The sequence below is a fragment of the Castor canadensis genome, chromosome X, assembly GCF_047511655.1.
Source record: "Castor canadensis chromosome X, mCasCan1.hap1v2, whole genome shotgun sequence".
Classification (NCBI taxonomy): domain Eukaryota; kingdom Metazoa; phylum Chordata; class Mammalia; order Rodentia; family Castoridae; genus Castor; species Castor canadensis.
The window spans coordinates 82,340,346-82,361,280 of NC_133405.1; the positions used below are offsets into that span (position 1 = coordinate 82,340,346).

The 20,935-nt window shown below is 36.9% G+C and overlaps 1 protein-coding gene across 1 annotated transcript in view; it reads left to right on the forward strand.

Moving 5' to 3' along the window:
* The window catches only part of Tex11 (testis expressed 11), a 384,064-nt gene that overhangs the window by 274,679 nt on the left and 88,450 nt on the right, over positions 1-20,935 (forward strand). The window contains exons 17-18 of the mRNA XM_074062265.1: positions 10,237-10,339; positions 15,840-15,964. Coding sequence (XP_073918366.1) covers positions 10,237-10,339; positions 15,840-15,964 — 228 coding nt within the window. The remainder of the gene's footprint in view (positions 1-10,236; positions 10,340-15,839; positions 15,965-20,935) is intronic.

Below are 20,935 nucleotides of genomic sequence, written 5' to 3' on the forward strand. Positions count from 1 at the left end.
GTAAACGACCTCTACAAGGAAACTATAAACATTCTGAAGAAAGAGTCTGAGGAAGACTAAAGAAAGTGGAGAGATCTCCCATGCTCCTGGATTGGTAGAATCAACATATTAAAAATGTCTATACTGTCAAAAAGTAATCTATATGTTTAATGCAATTCCCATCAAAATCCCAATGACATTCATTAAAGAGATTGAAAAATCTACAGTTAAATTTATGGGGAAACACAAGAGGCCACGAATAGCCAAGGCAATACTCAGTCAAAAAGAACAACGCTGGAGGTATCACAATACCCGACTTCAAACTATATTACAAAGCAATAACAATAAAAACAGCATGGTACTGGCACAAAAACAGACATGAAGACCAGTGGAACAGAATAGAAGACCTGGATATGAATCCACACAACTGTAGCCAACTTATCTTTGACAAAGGCGCTAAAAATATACAATGGTGAAAAGATAGCCTTTTCAACAAAAACTGCTGGGAAAACTGGTTAGCAGTCTGCAAAAAACTGAAACTAGACCCATGTTTATCACCCTATACCAGTATTAACTCAAAATGGATCAAAGATCTTAATATCAGACCCCAAACTCTAAAGTTGGTACAGAAAAGAGTAGGAAATACTTTAGAACTAATAGGTATAGGCAAGGACTTTCTCTATGGAACCCCATTAGTTCAGCAACTAAGAGATAGCATAGACAAATGAGACTTCATAAAACCAAAAAGCTTCTGCTCAACAAAATGGTCGGGAGGGGGCGGGGGAAAGGGGGGAGAAATGACCCAAACATTGTATGCACATATGAATAAAAGAAAAAAAAAGAAATGGTCTCTAAACTGAAGAGACCACCCACAGAGTGGGAGAAAATATTTTTTTTTTACTGTTCCTGTCATCTTTTTTTATTGTTTTATTATTCATATGTGCATACAAGACTTGGGTCATTTCTCCCCCCTGCCCCCACCCCCTCCCTTACCACCTACTCCGCCCCCTCCCTCTCCCTCCCACCCCCTCAATACCCGGCAGAAACTATTTTGCCCTTTTCTCTAATTTTGTTGAAGAGAGAGTATAAGCAGTAATAGGAAGGAACAAGGGTTTTTGCTAGTTGAGATAAGGATAGCTACACAGGGAGTTAACTCACATTAATTTCCTGTGCATGTGTGTTACCTTCTAGGTTAATTCTTTTTTATCTAACCTTTTCTCTAGTTCCTGTTGCTTTCCTATTGGACTCAGTTGCTTTTTTTTTTTTCACCTTTTTTTTCATTTTTCTTTTATTATTCATATGTGTATACAAGGCTTGGTTCATTTCTCCCCCCTGCCCCCACCCCCTCCCTTACCACCCACTCCACCCCCTCCCTCTCCCCCCCCTCAATACCCAGCAGAAACTATTTTGCCCTTATTTCTAATTTTGTTGTAGAGAGAGTATAAGCAATAATAGGAAGGAACAAGGGTTTTTGCTGGTTGAGATAAGGATAGCTATACAGGGCATTGACTCACATTGATTTCCTGTGCGTGGGTGTTACCTTCTAGGTTAATTCTTTTTGATCTCACCTTTTCTCTAGTTCCTGGTCCCCTTCTCCTATTGGTCTCAGTTGCTTTAAGGTATCTGCTTTAATTTCTCTGCGTTAAGGGCAACAAATGCTAGCTAGTTTTTTAGGTGTCTTACCTATCCTCACCCCTCCCTTGTGTGCTTTCGCTTTTATCATGTGCTCAAAGTCCAATCCCCTTGTTGTGTTTGCCCTTGATCTAATGTCCACATATGAGGGAGAACATATGATTTTTGGTCTTTTGGGCCAGGCTAACCTCACTCAGAATGATATTCTCCAATTCCATCCATTTACCTGCGAATGATAACATTTCGCTCTTCTTCATGGCTGCATAAAATTCCATTGTGTATAGATACCACATTTTCTTAATCCATTCGTCAGTAGTGGGGCATCTTGGCTGTTTCCATAACTTGGCTATTGTGAATAGTGCCGCAATAAACATGGGTGTGCAGGTGCCTCTGGAGTAACCTGTGTCACAGTCTTTTGGGTATATCCCCAAGAGTGGTATTGCTGGAGCAAATGGTAGATCAATGTTTAGCTTTTTAAGTAGCCTCCAAATTTTTTTTCAGAGTGGTTGTACTAGTTTACATTCCCACCAATAGTGTAAGAAGGTTCCTTTTTCCAAGTGGGAGAAAATATTTGCCAGCTACACATCAGACAAAGGACTGATAACCAGAATATATAGGGAACTCAAAAAACTAAATTCTCCCAAAGTTAATGAACCAATAAAGAAATGGGCAAGTGAACTAAAAAGAACTTTCTCAAAAGAAGAAATTCAAATGGCCAAAAAACACATGAAAAAATGCTCACCATCTCTAGCCATAAAGGAAATGCAAATCAAAACCACACTAAGATTCCACCTCACCCCTACTAGAATAGCTATCATTAGAAACACCACCAACAACAGGTGTTGGTGAGGATGTGGGGCAAAAGGAACCCTTATACACTGCTGGTGGGAATGCAAACTAGTACAACCACTCTGGAAAAAAATTTGGAGGCTTCTTAAAAATCTAAACATAGATCTGCCATATAATCCAGCAATACCACTCTTGGGGATATACCCAAAGGAATGCAACACAGGTTATTCCAAAGGTACTTGCATACCCATGTTTATTGCAGCACAATTCACAATAGCCAAGTTATGGAAACAGCCAAGATGCCCCACTGTTGATGAATGGATTAAGAAAATGTGGTATTTATACACAGTGGAATACTACTCAGCCACGAAGAAGAATGAAAACTTATCATTTGTAAGTAAATGGATGGAACTGTAGAACATCATCCTGAGTGAGGTTAGCCAAGCCCAGAAGACCAAAAATCGTATGTTCTCTGTCATATGTGGACTTTAGATCAAGGGCAAACACAACAATGGGATTGGACTTTGATCACATGATGAAGCGAGAGCACATGAGGGAGGTATGAGGATAGGCACGAAACCCCCCCAAAAAACTAGATAGCATTTGTTGTCCTCAACGCAGAGAAACTAAAGCAGATACTTTAAAGCAACTGACCAATAGGAGAAGGGGACCAGGAAGTAGAGAAAAGGTTAGTTCGAGAAGAATTAATTTAGAATGTAACACATATGTACAGGAAAGCAATACGAGTAAACTCCCTGTATAGCTATCCTTATCTCAACCAGCAAAAACACTTGTTCCTTCCTATTATTGCTTATACTCCCTCTTCAACAAAATTAGAGACAAGGGCAAAATAGTTTCTGCCTGGTAGCGAGGGGGTAGAGGGGGACAGGGAGGGTTTGGGCAGGGGGAAAGGGAGGAGGCGGGGGAAGGGAGGAGAAATGACCCAAACATTATATGCACATATGAATAAAAGAGAAAAAATTTAAAAAATAAAGCCTGTTGGATTATCATAAAGGCCTGAAACTTTGAAATAACTCCAGGAAGTAGTAGGAGATTCACTGGAACATATAGGTATAGGGAACAACTTCCTAAGTAGAACTCAAAACGGCTCAGCATCTAAGAGAAAGAATGAACAAATGGAACTGCATCAAGTTAAAGAGCTTCTGCCCAGCAATGAAACAGTCACAAGACTCAAGAGACAGCCTACAGAATGGGAGAAAATCTTTGCCAGCTACTCATCCAATAAGGGACTAATATCCAGAATCTATGGGGAGCTCAAAAAACTCAGCCCCCAAATAGTCAACATCCCAATGAAGAAATGGACACATGAATTAAACTGAGACTTCTCAAAGGAAGAGGTATAAATGGCCAGTAAATATATGAAGAAGTGTTCAATTTCCTTGGTTATAAAAGAGATGCAAATCAAAACAACACCTAAGATTTCATCTCACCCCAGTTAGGATAGCCATATTCAAGGACAATAACAACAAATGCTAGCAATGATGGGGCAAAACAGGAACCTTTATCCACTGCTTGTAGGAATGAAAATTGGTACAACCACTATGGAAAGTACTATGGAGATTCCTCAAAAAGCTAAAGATAAAAAGATATACTTTTTAGAGTAGTTTTGAATTTGCAGAAAAGTGAGTGGGAATAGTAGTCTCATAGCATCATACAGATAATTTGAGTCCCTGTTCTTCACCCATTCCTCCCCCTGAACTAGCAACCACTGATCGTTTTTCTTTTTATCATCTCCATAGTTTTATCTTTTCTTGAGTGTCACATAATTACAATTATATAGTATACAAATTGGTTACTTTCATTTGGTAATATTTAATGTATTATATATTTAATATTTATTTTATGTAACATTTCTTTGAGGCTCTTTTTTTTCTTATCTACTGGGGATTGAACCCAGGGCCTTGTGCATGCTAGGCAAACACTTTTTTTTTTCTTTTATTATTCATATGTGCATACAAGGCTTGGTTCATTTCTCCCCCCTGCCCCCACCCCCTCCCTTACCACCCACTCCACCCCCTCCCGCTCCCCCCCCTCAATACCCAGCAGAAACTATTTTGCCCTTATCTCTAATTTTGTTGTAGAGAGAGTATAAGCAATAATAGGAAGGAACAAGGGGTTTTGCTGGTTGAGATAAGGATAGCTATACAGGGCATTGACTCACATTGATTTCCTGTGCGTGGGTGTTACCTTCTAGGTTAATTCTTTTTGATCTAACCTTTTCTCTAGTTCCTGGTCCCCTTTTCCTATTGTAGGCAAACACTTTTACCACTGAGCTACATCCCTAGCCCAGCTCATTTCTGCTTAGTGCTCAATAATATGCAATTATTTAAATGTCTCACAGTTTATTTATCTGTTTTATTTAGTGAAGAATATTTTGGTTACTTTCTGGTTTGGATACTTATGAATAAAATTTCTATAACCATTTGTGTGCAGGTTTTTTCATAGCCATAAGGTTTAAACTCATTTGGTTAAATACCAAGGAGTGCAACTGCTGAATTTGTATAGTAAGAGCATGTTTAGTTTTGTAAGAAACTGCCAAGCTGAGTTCGAAAGTAGCTATACCATTTTTCATTCCCACAGCAATGAATAGAGCTCCTTTTGCTCCACATCTCACCAATGTGGGATGCTGGTGGTGTTTTGAATTGTAACAATCCTAATGGGTGCTTAGTGGTATCTCGTTGTTTTGTATTTTCACAACCCTAATGATATATGATGTTAAGCATATATCAAAATAAGTATATGCTTATTTTCCATCTGTATGTCTTATTCAGAGAAGTGTGTTATTTTTGTTTTCTTATTATTTAGTTTTAAGAATTTATTGTACATTTTGGATACCACTCCTTCTCAGTTAGATGCTTTGCAAATATTTTCCCCAATATGTGGCTTACCTTGCATTCTCTCAATAATGTCTTTTTAAATTCTAATTTAGTTTAATTTTTTGGCACTGGGGACTGAACCTAGGGCCTTGTGCATGCTAGATAAGTGCTCTACCACTTGACCTACACTTCCATCCCTTTTTAAATTATATATATATATATATATATATATATATATATATATATATTTGAGACTGAGTCTCACTACATTTACCCATGTTGGCCGTAAACTTGAGATCCTCCTGTTTTCACCTCCCAAATAGCTGGGATTATAGGCATATACCACCATGCCTGGCCTTAATGATGTCTTTTACGGAGCAGAAAGTTTTTAATTTTTTTCTTTTGTTTTGTTTCTGTTTTTTTTTTTTTTAGAGATTCAGAATGCACAATGTTTAATCCTCTATGAACAGTGCGATTTAGGTCCTGTTCTGAAATAGGGGACAATCATCTTAATAATAATCCACTTAAAGATAATTGCATGTATTAATACATTATTTAAAATAGTGCTTTGCAAAGATTTTTTTTTCTTTTATTATTCATATGTATATACAAGGCTTGGGTCATTTCTCCCCCCTGCCCCCACCCCCTCCCTTACCACCCACTCCGCCCCCTCCCTCTCCCCCCCACCCCCTCAATACCCAGCAGAAACTATTTTGCCCTTATTTCTAATTTTGTTGTAGAGAGAGTATACACAATAATAAGAAGGAACAAGGGTTTTTGCTGGTTGAGATAAGGATAGCTATACAGGGCATTGACTCTCATTAAGCAGGGTCTCATTATGTAGCCCAGGTTGGACTTGAACCAGTGATCCTCTTGCCTCAGCCTCCCAAGAACTGGAATTATAGATATGCTCCACCTTGCTTGGATCAGAAGTTACTTTTTTTCAATTTTTAAAATCTAATTTTGTCTAGGTTTTTGTACATTTAATGGGTTTCATTATGACATTTCTATACCTGCATATAATGTACTTTGATAATATTCACCACCTCTATTGCTTTTCTGATTCCTCCTGTCCCCTCCCCGTCTTCTCTTTTCACATCACTAGTAGCCCCTCTTTTACTTACAGCCTCCCCTCCCAGCTAGATTCCACATTGGAGAGAAAACATGAAATATTTGTCTTTATGAAACTGGCTTACTTTGCTTAACACGATGATTTCCATTTCCGTCCATTTTCCTGCAGTGCTGCCTAAATCTCCATTGTGTATATACACCACTTTTTCTTTATTCATCATCTGTTGATGCCACCTAGACTTTTTCCATTGTTTGGCTATTGTAAGTAGTGCAGTAATAAACATGGGTGTGCAGGTGTCTCTATTGAATGCTGACTTACATTCCTTCAGATACATGCTCAAGAGTGCTAGAACAGGATCATATAGTAGTTCTACTTTTAGTTTCTTTAGAAACCTCTGTACAGATTTCCATTGTGGCTACACTAATTTACATTCCCAACAGCAGTGTATAAGGGTCCCTCCCCGCATACTGCCCGCATGCTTGCCAACATTTGTTGTGGGTTTTTTTATGATATTCATTCTGACTAGGGTGAGATGGAATCTCAATGTAGTTTTGATTTGCATTTTCCCTCAAAGCTAAGATATTGTACATTTAAAATGTATTTATTGGCCATTTGTACCTCTTTCTAAAACTGTTCAATTCGTTTGCCCATTTATTGATTATTTGTTCTTTTGATGATTAAATTCTTTAAGTTCTTTATGTATTCTAGATATTAATCCCCTATCAGATAGCTAGAAAAGATTTTCTCCCATGTGTAGGCTGTATCTTCACTTTGGTAATTGCTTCCTTTGCTGTACAGAAGCTTTATGTTTTCAATTAGGGAGACAGTTTTGAATAACCAAATTCAATACTCTTTTTATTTTTTGGTGGCACTGGGATTTGAACTTAGGGCCTTATACTTGCTAGGCAGGCGCTCTACCACTTGAGCCACTCTGCCAGCGCAGAAGCTTCTTAATTTATACAATCCCATTTGTCTGTTCTCTCTCTCTCTCTCTCTCTCTCTCTCTCTCTCTCTCTCTCTCCCCCTCTCTCTCTCTCTCTCTCTCTCTCTCTCTCTCTCTCTCTCTCTCTCTCGGTGGTACTGGGGTTTGAACTCAGGGCCTTGTGCTTGCTAGGCAGGCACTCTACCACTTTAGCCACTCCACCAGCCCTTTGTCAAATCTTGCTATTATTTTCTGAGCTATTGGGGTCCTCTTCAGAAAGGTGTTGCCTGTTCCTAGATTTTGAAGTATTTTACAAATGTTTTCATCCAGTAGTTTCAAAGTTGCAGCTCCTTCATTAAAGTCTTTGATCCATTTTGAACGGATTTTTGTACAGTGTGAGAGATAGGGATCTAGTTTCAGTCTTCTACATGTGTATATAGTTTTCTAACACCACATGTTGAAGAGGCAGTCTTTTCTCCAATGTGTGTTTTCCCTACCTTTGTTGAGAATCACGTGGCTGTACTGCATGGGTTTATTTCTGTGTCCTCTATTCTATTTCATTGGTCCACATGTGTGTTTCTGTGTCAGTACCATGCTACTTTTGTTATACGGCTCAGTAGTATAATTTGAAATCTGGAATTGTGATGCCTCCGGCATTGCTCTTTTTGCCTAGGATTGCTTTGGCTATTGGGGATCTTTTAGGCTTCTATGTGAATTTTAGGGTTTTTTTTTTTTCTATTTCTGTGAAGAGTGACATTAGAATTTTGATGGGGATTCCGTGGAATCGGTAGATTGCTTTCAGTACTACAGCCGGTTTCATAATAATAGTTCTGCTGATCTGTGAACATAGGAAGTCTTCTCTAGTGTCTTCTTAAATTCTTTTCTTCAGTGTCTTATAGCTTTTATTGTAGCGGTCTTTCGTTTCCCTGGTTAGGTTTATTTCTAGGTATTATTTTTGAGGCTATTGTGAGTGGGATTGTTTTTCTGATTTAGAAGTTTCTAATTTTAGTCCCACTTAACAATTTTTTTCTTTTACAGAACATGCTTTTAGTTTTCTCTAAAAAGGCATCACCAAACCTAAGGTCACCTAGATTTTCTACTACATTATCTTCTAAGAGGTTTTGTGTTTTTGTTTTGTTTTGTTTTTTGATGGTGGTGGTACTGGAGTTTTAACTCAGGGCCTCACATTTGCTAGGCAGGCACTCTACCACTTTAACCACTCTGCCAACCCTTTTTTGTGTTGGGTATTTTTGAGATAGCATCTTATCTTTTTTATTTGCCCAAGCTGGCCTCAACCCATGATCCTCCTGATTTCTGCTTCCCAAGTGCCCAGGATTACAAGTGTGAGCCACCAGCGCCTGACAAAGCACCGATTTTTTTGGTGGTGGTGGTGGTGATGGGTTTTTAGGGGGGATTAGCAGTACTGGGGTTTGAACTCAGGGCCTCATGATTGCTAGGCAGACACTGTACCACTTGAGCCACTCCATTCGTCCTGAAAGTTTTATAGTTTTGAGTTTTCCATTTAAATTATCATATATTTTAAATTAATTTATGTGAAAAATTTATGATGTGTGTTTAGATCCATTTTTTTGCACGTGGCCATCAAGTTTTTTGAAAAGAGTATCCTTAGTTTTTGTTTTACTTTTCAGCTTTACCCTTCTATTAGTGTGAAAATTATTTTTTCTGTTCTTTTAGTGGCTGCCCTAGAAAGTATAGAATCCTTTCTTTACTGTCCTCCATGGTTATAAATCCCTCTTTGCTGCACTTCAGTTAATTTATTGTTTTATCTTTCAGTACATTAATTTTGTCTTCGCCTATTGCTAATATAGTAGTCAGCTTGCTTATTATGTTTTCATTTAGGTTACTGTATTTTTCACTTCAAGAAGTTCCTTTTTTCAAAATTGTGAATTCAATTTCACGTCTTATATATAGTCTCTGTTTCCTATACTTCATCAATATTCAAAGAATCTAACAACTGTTGTGACAAAGGTAGTAACTTCTTATAGTGGATGCTAACTGGAAACATCAGTATAATTGTTATTAGTGTGTAATACTGAATTAAGTTACAACATATCTACTTTATTTCTGAGCACATCTTTTTTTAAACTTTGAAAGCATAGGTGTTTTATAACTAGTTTTTGATTGTTCTAGTTTCTGCATCTTGAGGATCTGCTACTGCTGTCTGTTTCTGATTATTCTCATTTATGGCACCTTTTTCCTAGAGTGCTTGGTTATTTTTTAATGTTTATAACTCATCACTCATGAAATTTTTGAGGCCTTAGATGAAGGTTCCTTCTCCAAGAAAGAATATCAATTTGTTCCTGCAGATGTTTGGGAAATATTTAAACTAAATTCATAGTTTTAGGTCTTTTGACCCCCCACACACATATAATTTGGTGCTATAAGTAAATGAGTCTACTTGTGTTACACCTTAGGGATCATTTCTCCCTACCTATAGTGCTACCTTATATTCAGTACCAAAGTTACTGTTTCTGTAGTCCCCTGGGCATGTGGGTAAGAGCAGATTTACTTCTGACAGCCTTAGTCTAACAGTATGATCCCATGGAACTTGATATCTATTCCCTGACCTAGTAAGTTCTATCAAAACTGCAGTTAACATTTGCCTATATTTGAAAATACGTACCAGATGAAAATGGCTCTACTTTTCTGTTTACCTCTCTGGATCCTCACTTTTCCTTAGATCTTGGCTTGGTAATTCCTTTTGTCTTGCCAGTTGCTCTTCCATTTTTTCCAAAAAAATATGTTACCCAACATTTTTGGTAGTTTTCAGGAAGAGGGTTATTCTGACATAGCTAACTCATCCTATCCAGAAACAAAACTATTTCTTTATCATTCTAAGAAAAGAATTCTTTAAAGACTTTTATTAGGTTCCTATCTTTTCTTTGTGGGTATCCATTATCCATTGTGACTATTTAAATGATATTAGTAAAATATGGTAAGGACTTGCCTATAGTTAAAACAGACTCAATGTTTCTCTTTTTCAGGCCAAAGAGGCAATGACAGAAGCTGAACAACAGGATCCTACAAACATTTTCACTCAGTTTTATATATTCAAGATTTCAGTCTTGGAGGACAACTCTGACAGAGGTATAAATGTTATTTGTGAGTTATATTTGGCTGTTAGAATAAAAAATACTCAAAATAATCCACAACAAAAAAAACATGCATTTTTAAGACAAGGGGATTGAATGTATTTTATGTGAAAAAGAAACTGTGGAAGCTTATATAACAGGAAAAAAACAACGAGTACCCATCTAGGGCTCTGATGTGGGACAAGACTGGGGAAGTCTTGTCGCTGTGTACTTTTTCATACTTTCTATCTACTCAGCAGTTTTAAAAGCTGGGGGAAGGGGAGATTACTATAAAAATTCACGTCAGTAAAGAACTATTCTCAAAAAAAAAAAAACTATTCTCAGAGGGCTGGAGATATAGCTCAGTGGTAGAGTGTCTGCCTAGTATGTGCAAGGTCCTGGGCTCGATCGCCAGCAATGCAAAATAAATAAAATAAATAAATAATCTTAGAAAATGAAGGTCTTCAGCATACCTTTTGACCCTTTTCACTTATTTCGGAGGTGATTGATAAGAGATTAGGCCTTGAAATGGAGTTAGTCTCCCCAAAATAGTGTTGGAATTGCAAATCTGACCCTCATCCCATCAGTGTCTTGTCCTTCTAGTAAGTTAAGCATACTTTCCTAGCTTGATTGTTGTGACTGCATACACACGTGTATCTTTAGTTACAGATATGCCTACACTCAGATATTAATCCTTTCAGCCTTCGAGGTAATTGAGCAAATCCTGAAACAGTCTGAGCTCCAGACTGGTTGCCATGTATTTATTTATTTTTTTTTGGTGGGCCTGGGATTTGAACTCAGGGCTTCATGCTTGCAAAGCAGGTGCTCTACCACTTGAGCCACTCCTCTAGTCTGGTTGCCATTTATGAAGAAAGTTGAGAAGCTTGAATTAATGGATCCAAACAGACCTTATACCAATTCAATAATGCAACTATTTATGAACTCTTACTATATGCAAGGGACACTGTTATTCACTCCAGAAGAAAAAAAAGATAATTTATTCCCAATCAAAATAATAAGATATACCTATGTAGCAATTAAGATACAGTAAATCGGAGTCAGCTTTGTATCAAGGTTAATATCGCTGTCATGTTCATCTTCAGTATTTTCATTAGAGAATTCTGGACATTTGTACTTGATCTCATGTTTAAGGATAAAATAATTTGAAATTTTTTGCCAGCAAAGTGGCAAAAAATAAGTTCCCTAGTAAACGATTTATTATTTATTAGTAAATATGTTTTACTATTTATTTTATTAAGATAAAATTATTTTACTTTTTAAATACAGCATCAGCTCAATCTTTCTATACTTTTAAAATTCATATTCATTTAGGATACATATAATAATATTTACTCTTGCCAGTATAAGGTTTTATGAAGCTTATATATTTTAGTAGTTCTGTGAGTTTGACAAATACATGAAGTCATGTACCCACCACAATCCAGATATAGAACAAAAACTTACTTCTGACCCCCTTGTTGTCATTCATTCCCATTACTTCCATCCCTGGAAATCACTGGTCTCTTTTTGCCTCTTCCAGAATGTCATATAAATTTTGGACTTGGCTTCTTTTACAGTGTAGTGACTCACTCATACTGTTATGTGTATTTATAGTTCTTTTTTATGAGTGAGTAGTATTCCAAAGTATGGGGAATGATGCTTTGTTTTTCCACTGATCAGTTAAAATATACTTTGATAGTTTCCAGTTTGAGTGGTAATGAATAAAGTTGTGGTAAGGACATATTTACAAATTTTATGATAAAATTTTCAGTTCTGTCGGGTAAATGTCTGAGAGTGGGATTATGAGGTTGTATGATAAGTATATGTTTAACTTTGTTAGAAATTGACAAGCTGTTTTGCAACCGGGTTATACAATTTTACATTCAAACCAGCTGTGCATGAGAGTTCCAGTTGATCAATATCCTCAGTGGAACATTGAATTGTCCACTTAAAAAACTCAGTCATTCTAAGACTGGGGGTAGAGCACTTGCTTAGCAACACAAGGTCCTGAGTTCAATCCCCAGTGCTGAAAAATTTTTAAAGCATTCTAATAGTTGAGCAATGGTATCTTACTGTGGCTTTAGTTAGCATTTCCATAATTTCTAATAGCTGACATTAAATTTTGCCCAGTTTTCTGTGGTACTTTTTAAAAATTGTTATTGAGAGTTCTTTAAGTATTCTGAACACAAGCTCTCTTTTTTTGAAAGTTTTTTTAATTGACAAAATGTATATTGACTATGTACAATATGATTTTTAAATTATGTGTACATTATGAAATGGCTAAAGCAAACCAATCACCATGTGCATCACCTCACACACTTATCACTTGTGTGATAAGAACACTTAAAATTTATTCCTATGAATTTAAGCATGCAAGAAATTACTAACTATTGTCACCATGCTATACAGTAGAGCTCTTGAACTTATTCTCCCTATCTGAAATTTTATATCCTTGACAATTTATATCCAATTCCCCAACTTCTCTCTCCCCAGTTCCTGTTAATCACCATTCTTCTCTGCTTCTGAGCTCAATGTTTTTAGATTCCACATATAAACGAGATCATGGGACAGTTGTCTTTCTGTGCTTAGCTTATTTTCTTGACATAATGTCCCACAAGAGGGGTTACATTGAATCTGTAGATTGCTTTGAGAAGTATGGACATTTAATAATACTAATTCTTCCAATCCTTGAACGCATGACATCTCTCTGCTTATCTGTGTTTTCTGCAATTTCTTTCATCAAAGATTTGTAATTTTCAGGGCTATAGTTGTCTCTCACTAGTAAGGTGCTTGCCTTAAATGCATGAGGCTCAGGATTTAATCCTTAGCACCACAAAAAGGCGCTCTGCCACTTGAGCCATACCCTAACACATTTTGCTTTAGGTTATTTTTTAGGTAGGATCTTGCTTTATGGCTGTACTGGGGTTTGAACTTGGGGCCTTGCTCTTACCAGGCAGCTACTCTACCACTTGAGCCCTACCTCCAGCAGGGTCTCACTTTTGCCTGGGGCTGGTCTCAGAGCATAATTCTACCTATGCCTCCCATGTAGTTAGGATTGCAGGTACACCCCACTACATCTTGTTGAGACTGGGTCTCACCAACTTTTTGCCCAGCTAGCCTTAAACTGTGGTCTTTCTGGTCTTTGTCCCCCAAGTAGCTGATATTAGAGATGTGAGCCATGGCATCTGACCAGTTTCAGTCTTCTGCTTGTGAATATTCAGTTTTCCCAGTACCACTTGTTAAAGAAGCTTTTTTCCGATGTATGTTTTTGGCACCTTTGTTGAAAATCAGATGACAATACATTTCTGGATCTTCTATTCCATTCAATTGGTCTACATGTCTGTTCTTGTTCCAGTACCATTCTGATTTTGTTACTATGTCTCTGTAGTATAGTTTGAAGTCAGGTATTGTGATACCTTCAGCATTGCTGTTTTTCTCTGGATTGCTTTGGCTATTCAGGATCTTTTGTGTTTCCATATGATTTTTAGGATTGTTTTTTCTATTTCTGTGAAGAATGTCATTGGAAGTTTGAATTCGTATATTGCTTTTAGTAATAAGGTATATTGCTTTTGGTAATAAGGAAATTTTAATATTTATTCTGCTGATCCATGAACATGGGATGTTATTCAGTCTTCTAGTGTCTTCTACAATTTCTTTCTTCAGTGCTTTCTACAGTTTTCATTGTAGCAGTCTTTAACATCTTTGGTTAGGTTTATGCTTAAGTTTTTTTTAAGTCTGTTGTGAATGGGATTGTTTTCCTGACTTCTTTCAGTTAGCTCATTAGAAATGTGTTATTTTCTAAATATATAAAATTTTCCAGAGAATGTTCTTTTATTGATTCTAAATTTAATTTCATTATAGTCAAAGATCATACCTTGTGTGGCTTGTGAATCTTTTAAATCTATTGAGACTTATTCTATGGCCCAGAATGTTGTCTTGATAAATATAACATATGCACTTGAAAAGAATATATATTTTGCTGGTATTGGGTTGAGTGTTTTTATAAATATCAATCAGGTCAAGTTGATTGATAGTGTTAAGTGTACTGTATTCTTGCTGACTTCCTACCTGTTCTAACTATTGACAAAATATTTAAATCTTTGACTATAAAGGTGAATTTGTTCATTTTTTCTTACAGTTTTACCAGTTTTTGCTTCCTATATTCTGAAATTTTATCATTGTGTAGATAAACATTTAGTGTTATGTCCTCATGATGAATTGATTCCTTTATCATCTTGAAATAACCTTCCATTGCTGGTAATCGTTCTTTGCTCTGAAATCTACTTTGTCTGACATTAATATAGCCACTCCAGATTTCTTTTGATTACCTTTACTATAGTATATATTATTCTAGCCTTTTGGTTTACTAACTTTGTCTTTATATTTAAAATGTGTTTCTTGTAGGTAACATATATTTGAAAGTTTTGTTTTGTTTTGTTTTACTTTTAATCTAATTTGACCATCTCTGCCTTTCAGTTGGTTCATTTAGTCATTTTTTGTGGTACTGGAGTTTGAACTCAGGGCCTCACACTTGCTAGGCAGGTGCTCTACCACTTAGGCTGGCTCTACCAGCCCCTAGGCACTTATTTTTTAGCGTGATTGCTAATATGGTTATACTTAAATTTAGCATTGGGTTGTCTTCTATTTATGTCATCTGTACTTGGTTGCCATTTTTCTTCTGGTTTCTTTTGGACTAAAGGCTGAAGATGTAACTCAATGGTAGAGTGCTTGCCTAACAGGTATAAGGTCCTGGGTTCAATCCCCAGCACTGCAAGAAAAAAAGAAGCAAATTTCTTTTAGATTAACTGAATTTTATGATTATATTTATCTTCCTCTTGGCTTATTAGATGTAACTCTTAGGCGGAGGCTGTGGCTCAAGTGGTAGAGTGTCTACATAGATGTAACTCATTATTTATTTGTTACTTACTGTCAATAATACACATTTGGGCTGGAGGTGTGGCTCAGTGGTGGAGCATCTGCCTAGCGAGTGGGAAACCCTGAGTTCAAACTCCAGTACCACTAAAAAATACACATTTAACATAATCATCTACTTTTAAGACATATAGTACAATATAATGCAGCAATTCCTTTTTAAACTTTGTTCTATATTATATTACATTTTATGGATATGCCAAAATCTATTCAGCCCATCCACTGTTGATGGAATTTAGGTTCTAGGTTCCATATTTTATTCTTATAAGCAAAGCTGGATGAACACCCTTGTATGTATTTGTTTACTTTTGTAAACATATCCATAGGATAAATTCACAGAAGCACACTTACTCAGTTGGGTGTTTTTCTGATACTCAAATCCTCCTTGACAGTTTATCAACTCATATGACTTTATGCATCTTAACTTGCAGTCTAAGAACATTAAAGTTCTTAAAATGAATTCAAAATTCATTGTGGTATAATTAACAACAGATAAGAATGTGGAAAGAAAAGTAAAAAAAAGACGGGTAAGTATTAAGTTTGATAAAAATTCCTCATGTTTTTATTGCATCCTTGTTTTTCAGCTTTGCAGGCACTTGCTATTTTAGAGACATTATTAACAGATGAAGAACTGAAAGACAGTGAATTACGTGCAAGTGGAAGTTCACCTATCTCATTCCTAAATTTAGCTGCTCAGTTTGCTCTAGAGGTAATTCATATGTATCAATTTACTAGACTTTTGTCTCTTTTCTTTTTTTTTGGTGGGCCTGGGGTTTGAACTCAAGGCTTTGCACTTGCAAAGCAGGCACTACCACTTGAGCTACAACTCTAGTCCATTTTGCTCTGGTTATTTGGAGATGGGGGTCTAGCAAACTGTTTGCCCAGGCTGGCCTCAAACCATGATCCTTCCTATCTTAGTCTCCCAAGTAACTAGGATTACAGGACCTGGCTTCTCTTAGTTTTTGAAAGACATTTAATAGAATCACCATCAGTTAGGCATATGAGAGCCCTTCCTTCACTTTTTGTTTGGCCTCACATTTTCACACCAAGCTTGGTTACATAATTGCTTTATTTCTCTTCATTTTTATAACGCAGACTAAAGTAAATGAAACAAAGTGATGGATCACATTTGTACTTAAAATAATAGAAAAAAATAAACATAGCAAAACATTAATTTTTTAAAGAAACTCCAGATTTATAATGTCCTACCAGGGACTAGAGATAAAGCTCAGTGGTAGAGTGCTGCATAGCATGTGCAAGGCCCTGGGTTTGATCCCCAGCACTGAAAAGGAGAGAAGAAAAAGAAAATAAAGAACTCTATAGGATCTAAAAATATGTATCTATTTGGAAATTTATCTTTCTCATCAATTTAAACAAAATTAAATTCTGTGTACCTATTTAGTTCATAACCACAAAGCAATTATTAGTTTAGATTGTACCCCTGTTTTTCACTTGCAAAATTTTGGTTTCAGTAATGTTACAGGATTAGAAAAAGCACAGTAGCAGCTCTGGAACTCTTGGACTGGATTGGAGTACTGGCTCTGCCACTGAGTGCCTGACGTCTATTTTAATTTTATCATTTGCTCAATAAAGATCATACCTACCTTGAGATTATTATGAAAATTAACTGAGAGGATGACTTGAAAATGTGATTTGTAAACTATGAAGCATGATTTTCTTACTTAAACTGCTTTAGCTTCTGATTCTTTCTCATATATGAAAACCATCTTTCTGCTCAGAATTACAGTTCCATAATCTTCGACTAGCTCTCTTCTGCTTGTTATATCAAGTGTAAATTTACAAACCTTCCTTTAAAAAGATATTTTCCAATGGATTTCTTACTATAGAATTTCTCTCATTTCCTTCTCCTCCCTATCCTGTACAAATACATTCTGTGCCTGTATCTGCCAAGTAATTATCTTTCTTCAGAAGTTCCTTTATTTTTTTTTTGACACAGGGTCTCACTATGTCATCCAGGCTGGCCTTAAACTCATGATCCTCCTGCCTCAGCCTCTTGAGAGTTGGGATTACAATTGTGTGGCACCATGTATGGCTTCTTCTTCGGAAATTCAGTTACCTTACTCACTAATATCCAAAGACCTGTCATCCAAACTGTATTTAGCAACTACTTTGGGCAAGACATCGGTCTAGGTGCTACAAATATGGTCCTCAAAGGATCTCCAAAATCAGTTTGAACAGATAAGCCATACACTAGCAATGTTACACAGTATATAGGATAATGACCAAATAACTAATATGCATGTTAAAAATTATTGAATGAGCTGGCAGAGTGGCTCAAGTGGTAGAGTGCCTGCTTAACAAGCACGAGGCCCTGAGTTCAAAAATCTTAGTACCACCAAAAGGAAATTACTGAAATTCAGAGGAAGAAGAGAACACTGAGAATAGGAATTGATTTGGCAGGTCTAGGTTGGGGTTTGAAAAGGGTAGCAATTTAGATATTTAAGAACATTTTTTTAAAGATGTGATGATATAAACGAGACATGAAAAAAGGAATGTGATTGGCTTGAGAGACACTGTTACTTGGTTAGAATGACAGCGGGCTTAATTCTCCACCATTCTAGATCTTGTGCTTAATGTAACAGTGGTTTGTATTGTTATGATGATGCTATAGAGGAGAAGTATAAGATAAAGTACAATTGTTTGCTGTTACCAGATTGTATAATACTTTTTTCATTCTTTCTTTTTTGGCAGTACTAGGAATTGAACTCAGCACTCAATTTGAGCCATACCCCCAGTCATTTTGGTTTTAGTTTGTTTTTCAGATAGGGTTTCTTACTGTTACTCAGCTGGCTTTGGTTGGGACCACAGGCATGCACTACCATACCCAGCTTGTTTTTGAGAAAGGGTCTCACTAACTTTTGCCCAGTCTGGCCTCAAACTGCAATCCTTCTAGCTCCACCTCCCATGTAGCTGGGATTACAGGTGTGTGCCCCATCCCCAGAAATACTTTTTATTTTTTAAATAATAAGGAAACTTTGGTATAATGTATATAAAAACAGTTCTTTGAAGCCACGCATGGTGGTACAATGCCTGCAATCCTTGCACTTTGGAGGCTAAGCTAGGAGGACTGCAAAATTCAAGGCCAGCCTAGGCCACCTTATGAGACCCTATCTCAAAAATAAAAGCAACAAAACAAACAAGCAGTACTTTGGGAAGATAATTTTGACTGTGCCTGGGAAACTGAATAAGGAGAAATTAGAAGCAGGACAGGATAGAGACAATATTAATAATCTAGTTTTAAGGTGATAAGAGACTAAAAAGGGTAGTAAGAGAAGGATATTAAGCATGTGAACGCAAGCTTTCTCTTCTTTTAAAATAAGCTACTTTGGGCTGGCAGAGTGGCTCAAGTGGTAGAAAGCCTACGTAGCAAGTGTGAGGCCCTGAGTTTAAACCCCAGTACTGCTAAAAAAAATAAGATAAAAATAAGCTATCTTATCTTTCAGCCCTTTTACACAATTCGTCCTAAATGACCCCTGAAAGAGGTTCTGAAAACTAGTTAGGAAAAGAGCTTCCACACCTTCCCACCACCATCACGGCACACACACCATTAATCATGCCATATAGTCTGACTTGCTCCTTCCTAAAGCTGATTTCACCTCTTGCCTTTTCTCTCTCATTGACAACTTTTTGTTCTCTTTTATTGGGTCATTCCTATAGCATATAAACAAATTTAATTATCCCATTCAAGCAAGCAAAAACTAAAAACCCTTGACCACCTCTCAACCAACCACTGCCCAATTTATTTTCTTCCCTTTGTGGGAAAACTCTGTGTTATCTGTACTTATTGTCTCCAGTTCCCTTCCTCCATATCTCCTGAACCTTTTCCAATCACACTTTTGTCAAGGTCACCAGTGACCTCTCTATCATAAATTGCAGTGGTTAAATCTCAGTCCTCATTGCATTTTACTAATCAGCAATAGTCAACACAGTTGACCCTTCTTGCTTCTTTGAAACACAGTTGGCTTCCAGGATACCACATCATCTTTGTTTTTTTCCTACCTCATGAGTCACTCTAATTTCATTCTCCTTTGCTGGTTCTTCTTTTCTTTTTTCCTGGTCTCCCTGTCAAGTGGTGACCTTGGTAGAGAAGGTGTTGGGGATTTGAGAAGCGAGGATAAGGTATAAACTAATTATCCAAGAGGCAGGAAAGTAGAAGACTAGGGTAGTGTGATATGCTTGCCTGTAACATTAAGGCTTTTTGATGCTATTTTAAAATAAAGCAAATAGTTATATGGATTTTTTTCTGCCACATTCTGCTGAATGGGTACTGGCATAAAAGTCAGTAGAATGTTGGACTTAACCAGACTTGGAGTTTTTCCAGATGAATACAATTACTTAAAACAGGGGCAAGAAAATTCAGGAACAATGGAGTTCCAAAATCAATCCTTATGGAATTTAAACTGAATGTGGAGGAAAATATTAAGAGGATGGGAAAGAGTAAAAAATTGAATTGGTAGCACCAATGAGTTGGAAGTGTTACTTCAGTTGAAGGATTGCTGGAGTCAGGGAGTGAGTTGGGAAGGTAAGAAACAGTGGTTAGAAAGTGCAGTATATGAAACGGAGAACTGGGGTGAGAGGATAGGATAAGAAAGTAAGGCATCTGGAGCACAAAACTTCAGGAAGCACTCACTTTCAGGGTCATACAACTGCAGGCTTGGTACTTTCACTATCCTAAGAGTGTGTGCCTCCTTAAAATAGTGCATTGTAGGTGCTTCACTCACCTCTTTAGGCTTACCATCTGTTTCTCCCTTTCTTAACAATAGACTCAAATAGAGACATTCCCATAGAACATATAATCTGGCTGGCTTGTCGATCCTGATTCTATGTTAGCTCAGATAGGACTATTGAAATGTCTCTGCTCACAGTTTCTGTGGCATAAGGTATCAAGACTTAACAATTCATGGAAAAATTTGGTCATATTTTTCATTCATAAAACTCATTACCTCCTGATGATTTGAAAGAAAGCTCTATTCAAGTTCTTGATTGGGGATAACTTTCAGAGAAATATCACCAATCTCTGCTTTCTTTGCTTGAACAAGGCCTCTGTAATAGTGTATCTCTACCACATTTTTGCTTTTTATATTTGCAACTGGAGGTAATATATTGTTTCAACTAAATTTTGAGGGGAAATAATCCATGACTAAGATAACTTACTTTTTCATAACACACAATGTACTCAAGCACATATAAGTTTCACTTTTTTTTTTTTTTGGTGGTACTAGGGTTTAAACTCAGGGCCTCAAACTTGCTAGGCAGGCACTCTGCCACTGGAGCCACTCCACTAGCCCTTTTTTGTGTTGGGTATTTTCCAGATAGGGTCTCCAGAACTATTTGCCCCGGCTGGCCTTGAACCTCAATCCTCCTGATCTCTGCCTCCCAAATAGCTAGGATTACAGGTATGAGCAATGCTCCTTTTTTAAAAAATGGTACTGAAATTTAAACTTAGGGCCTTATGATTACTAAGTGCTTTACCACCTGAGTCATGTCACCAATCCCTTTTGCTTTAGTTATTTTTCAGATAGGATCTTGCACTTTTTGACCAACATTGGACCACAATCCTCATACCTATTGTGGCATAACTGGGATTACAGTTGTGTACCACCATGCCAGCTTTGTTTGAGAGGGGGTCTCTATAACTTTTTGCCTGGACTGACCTCAA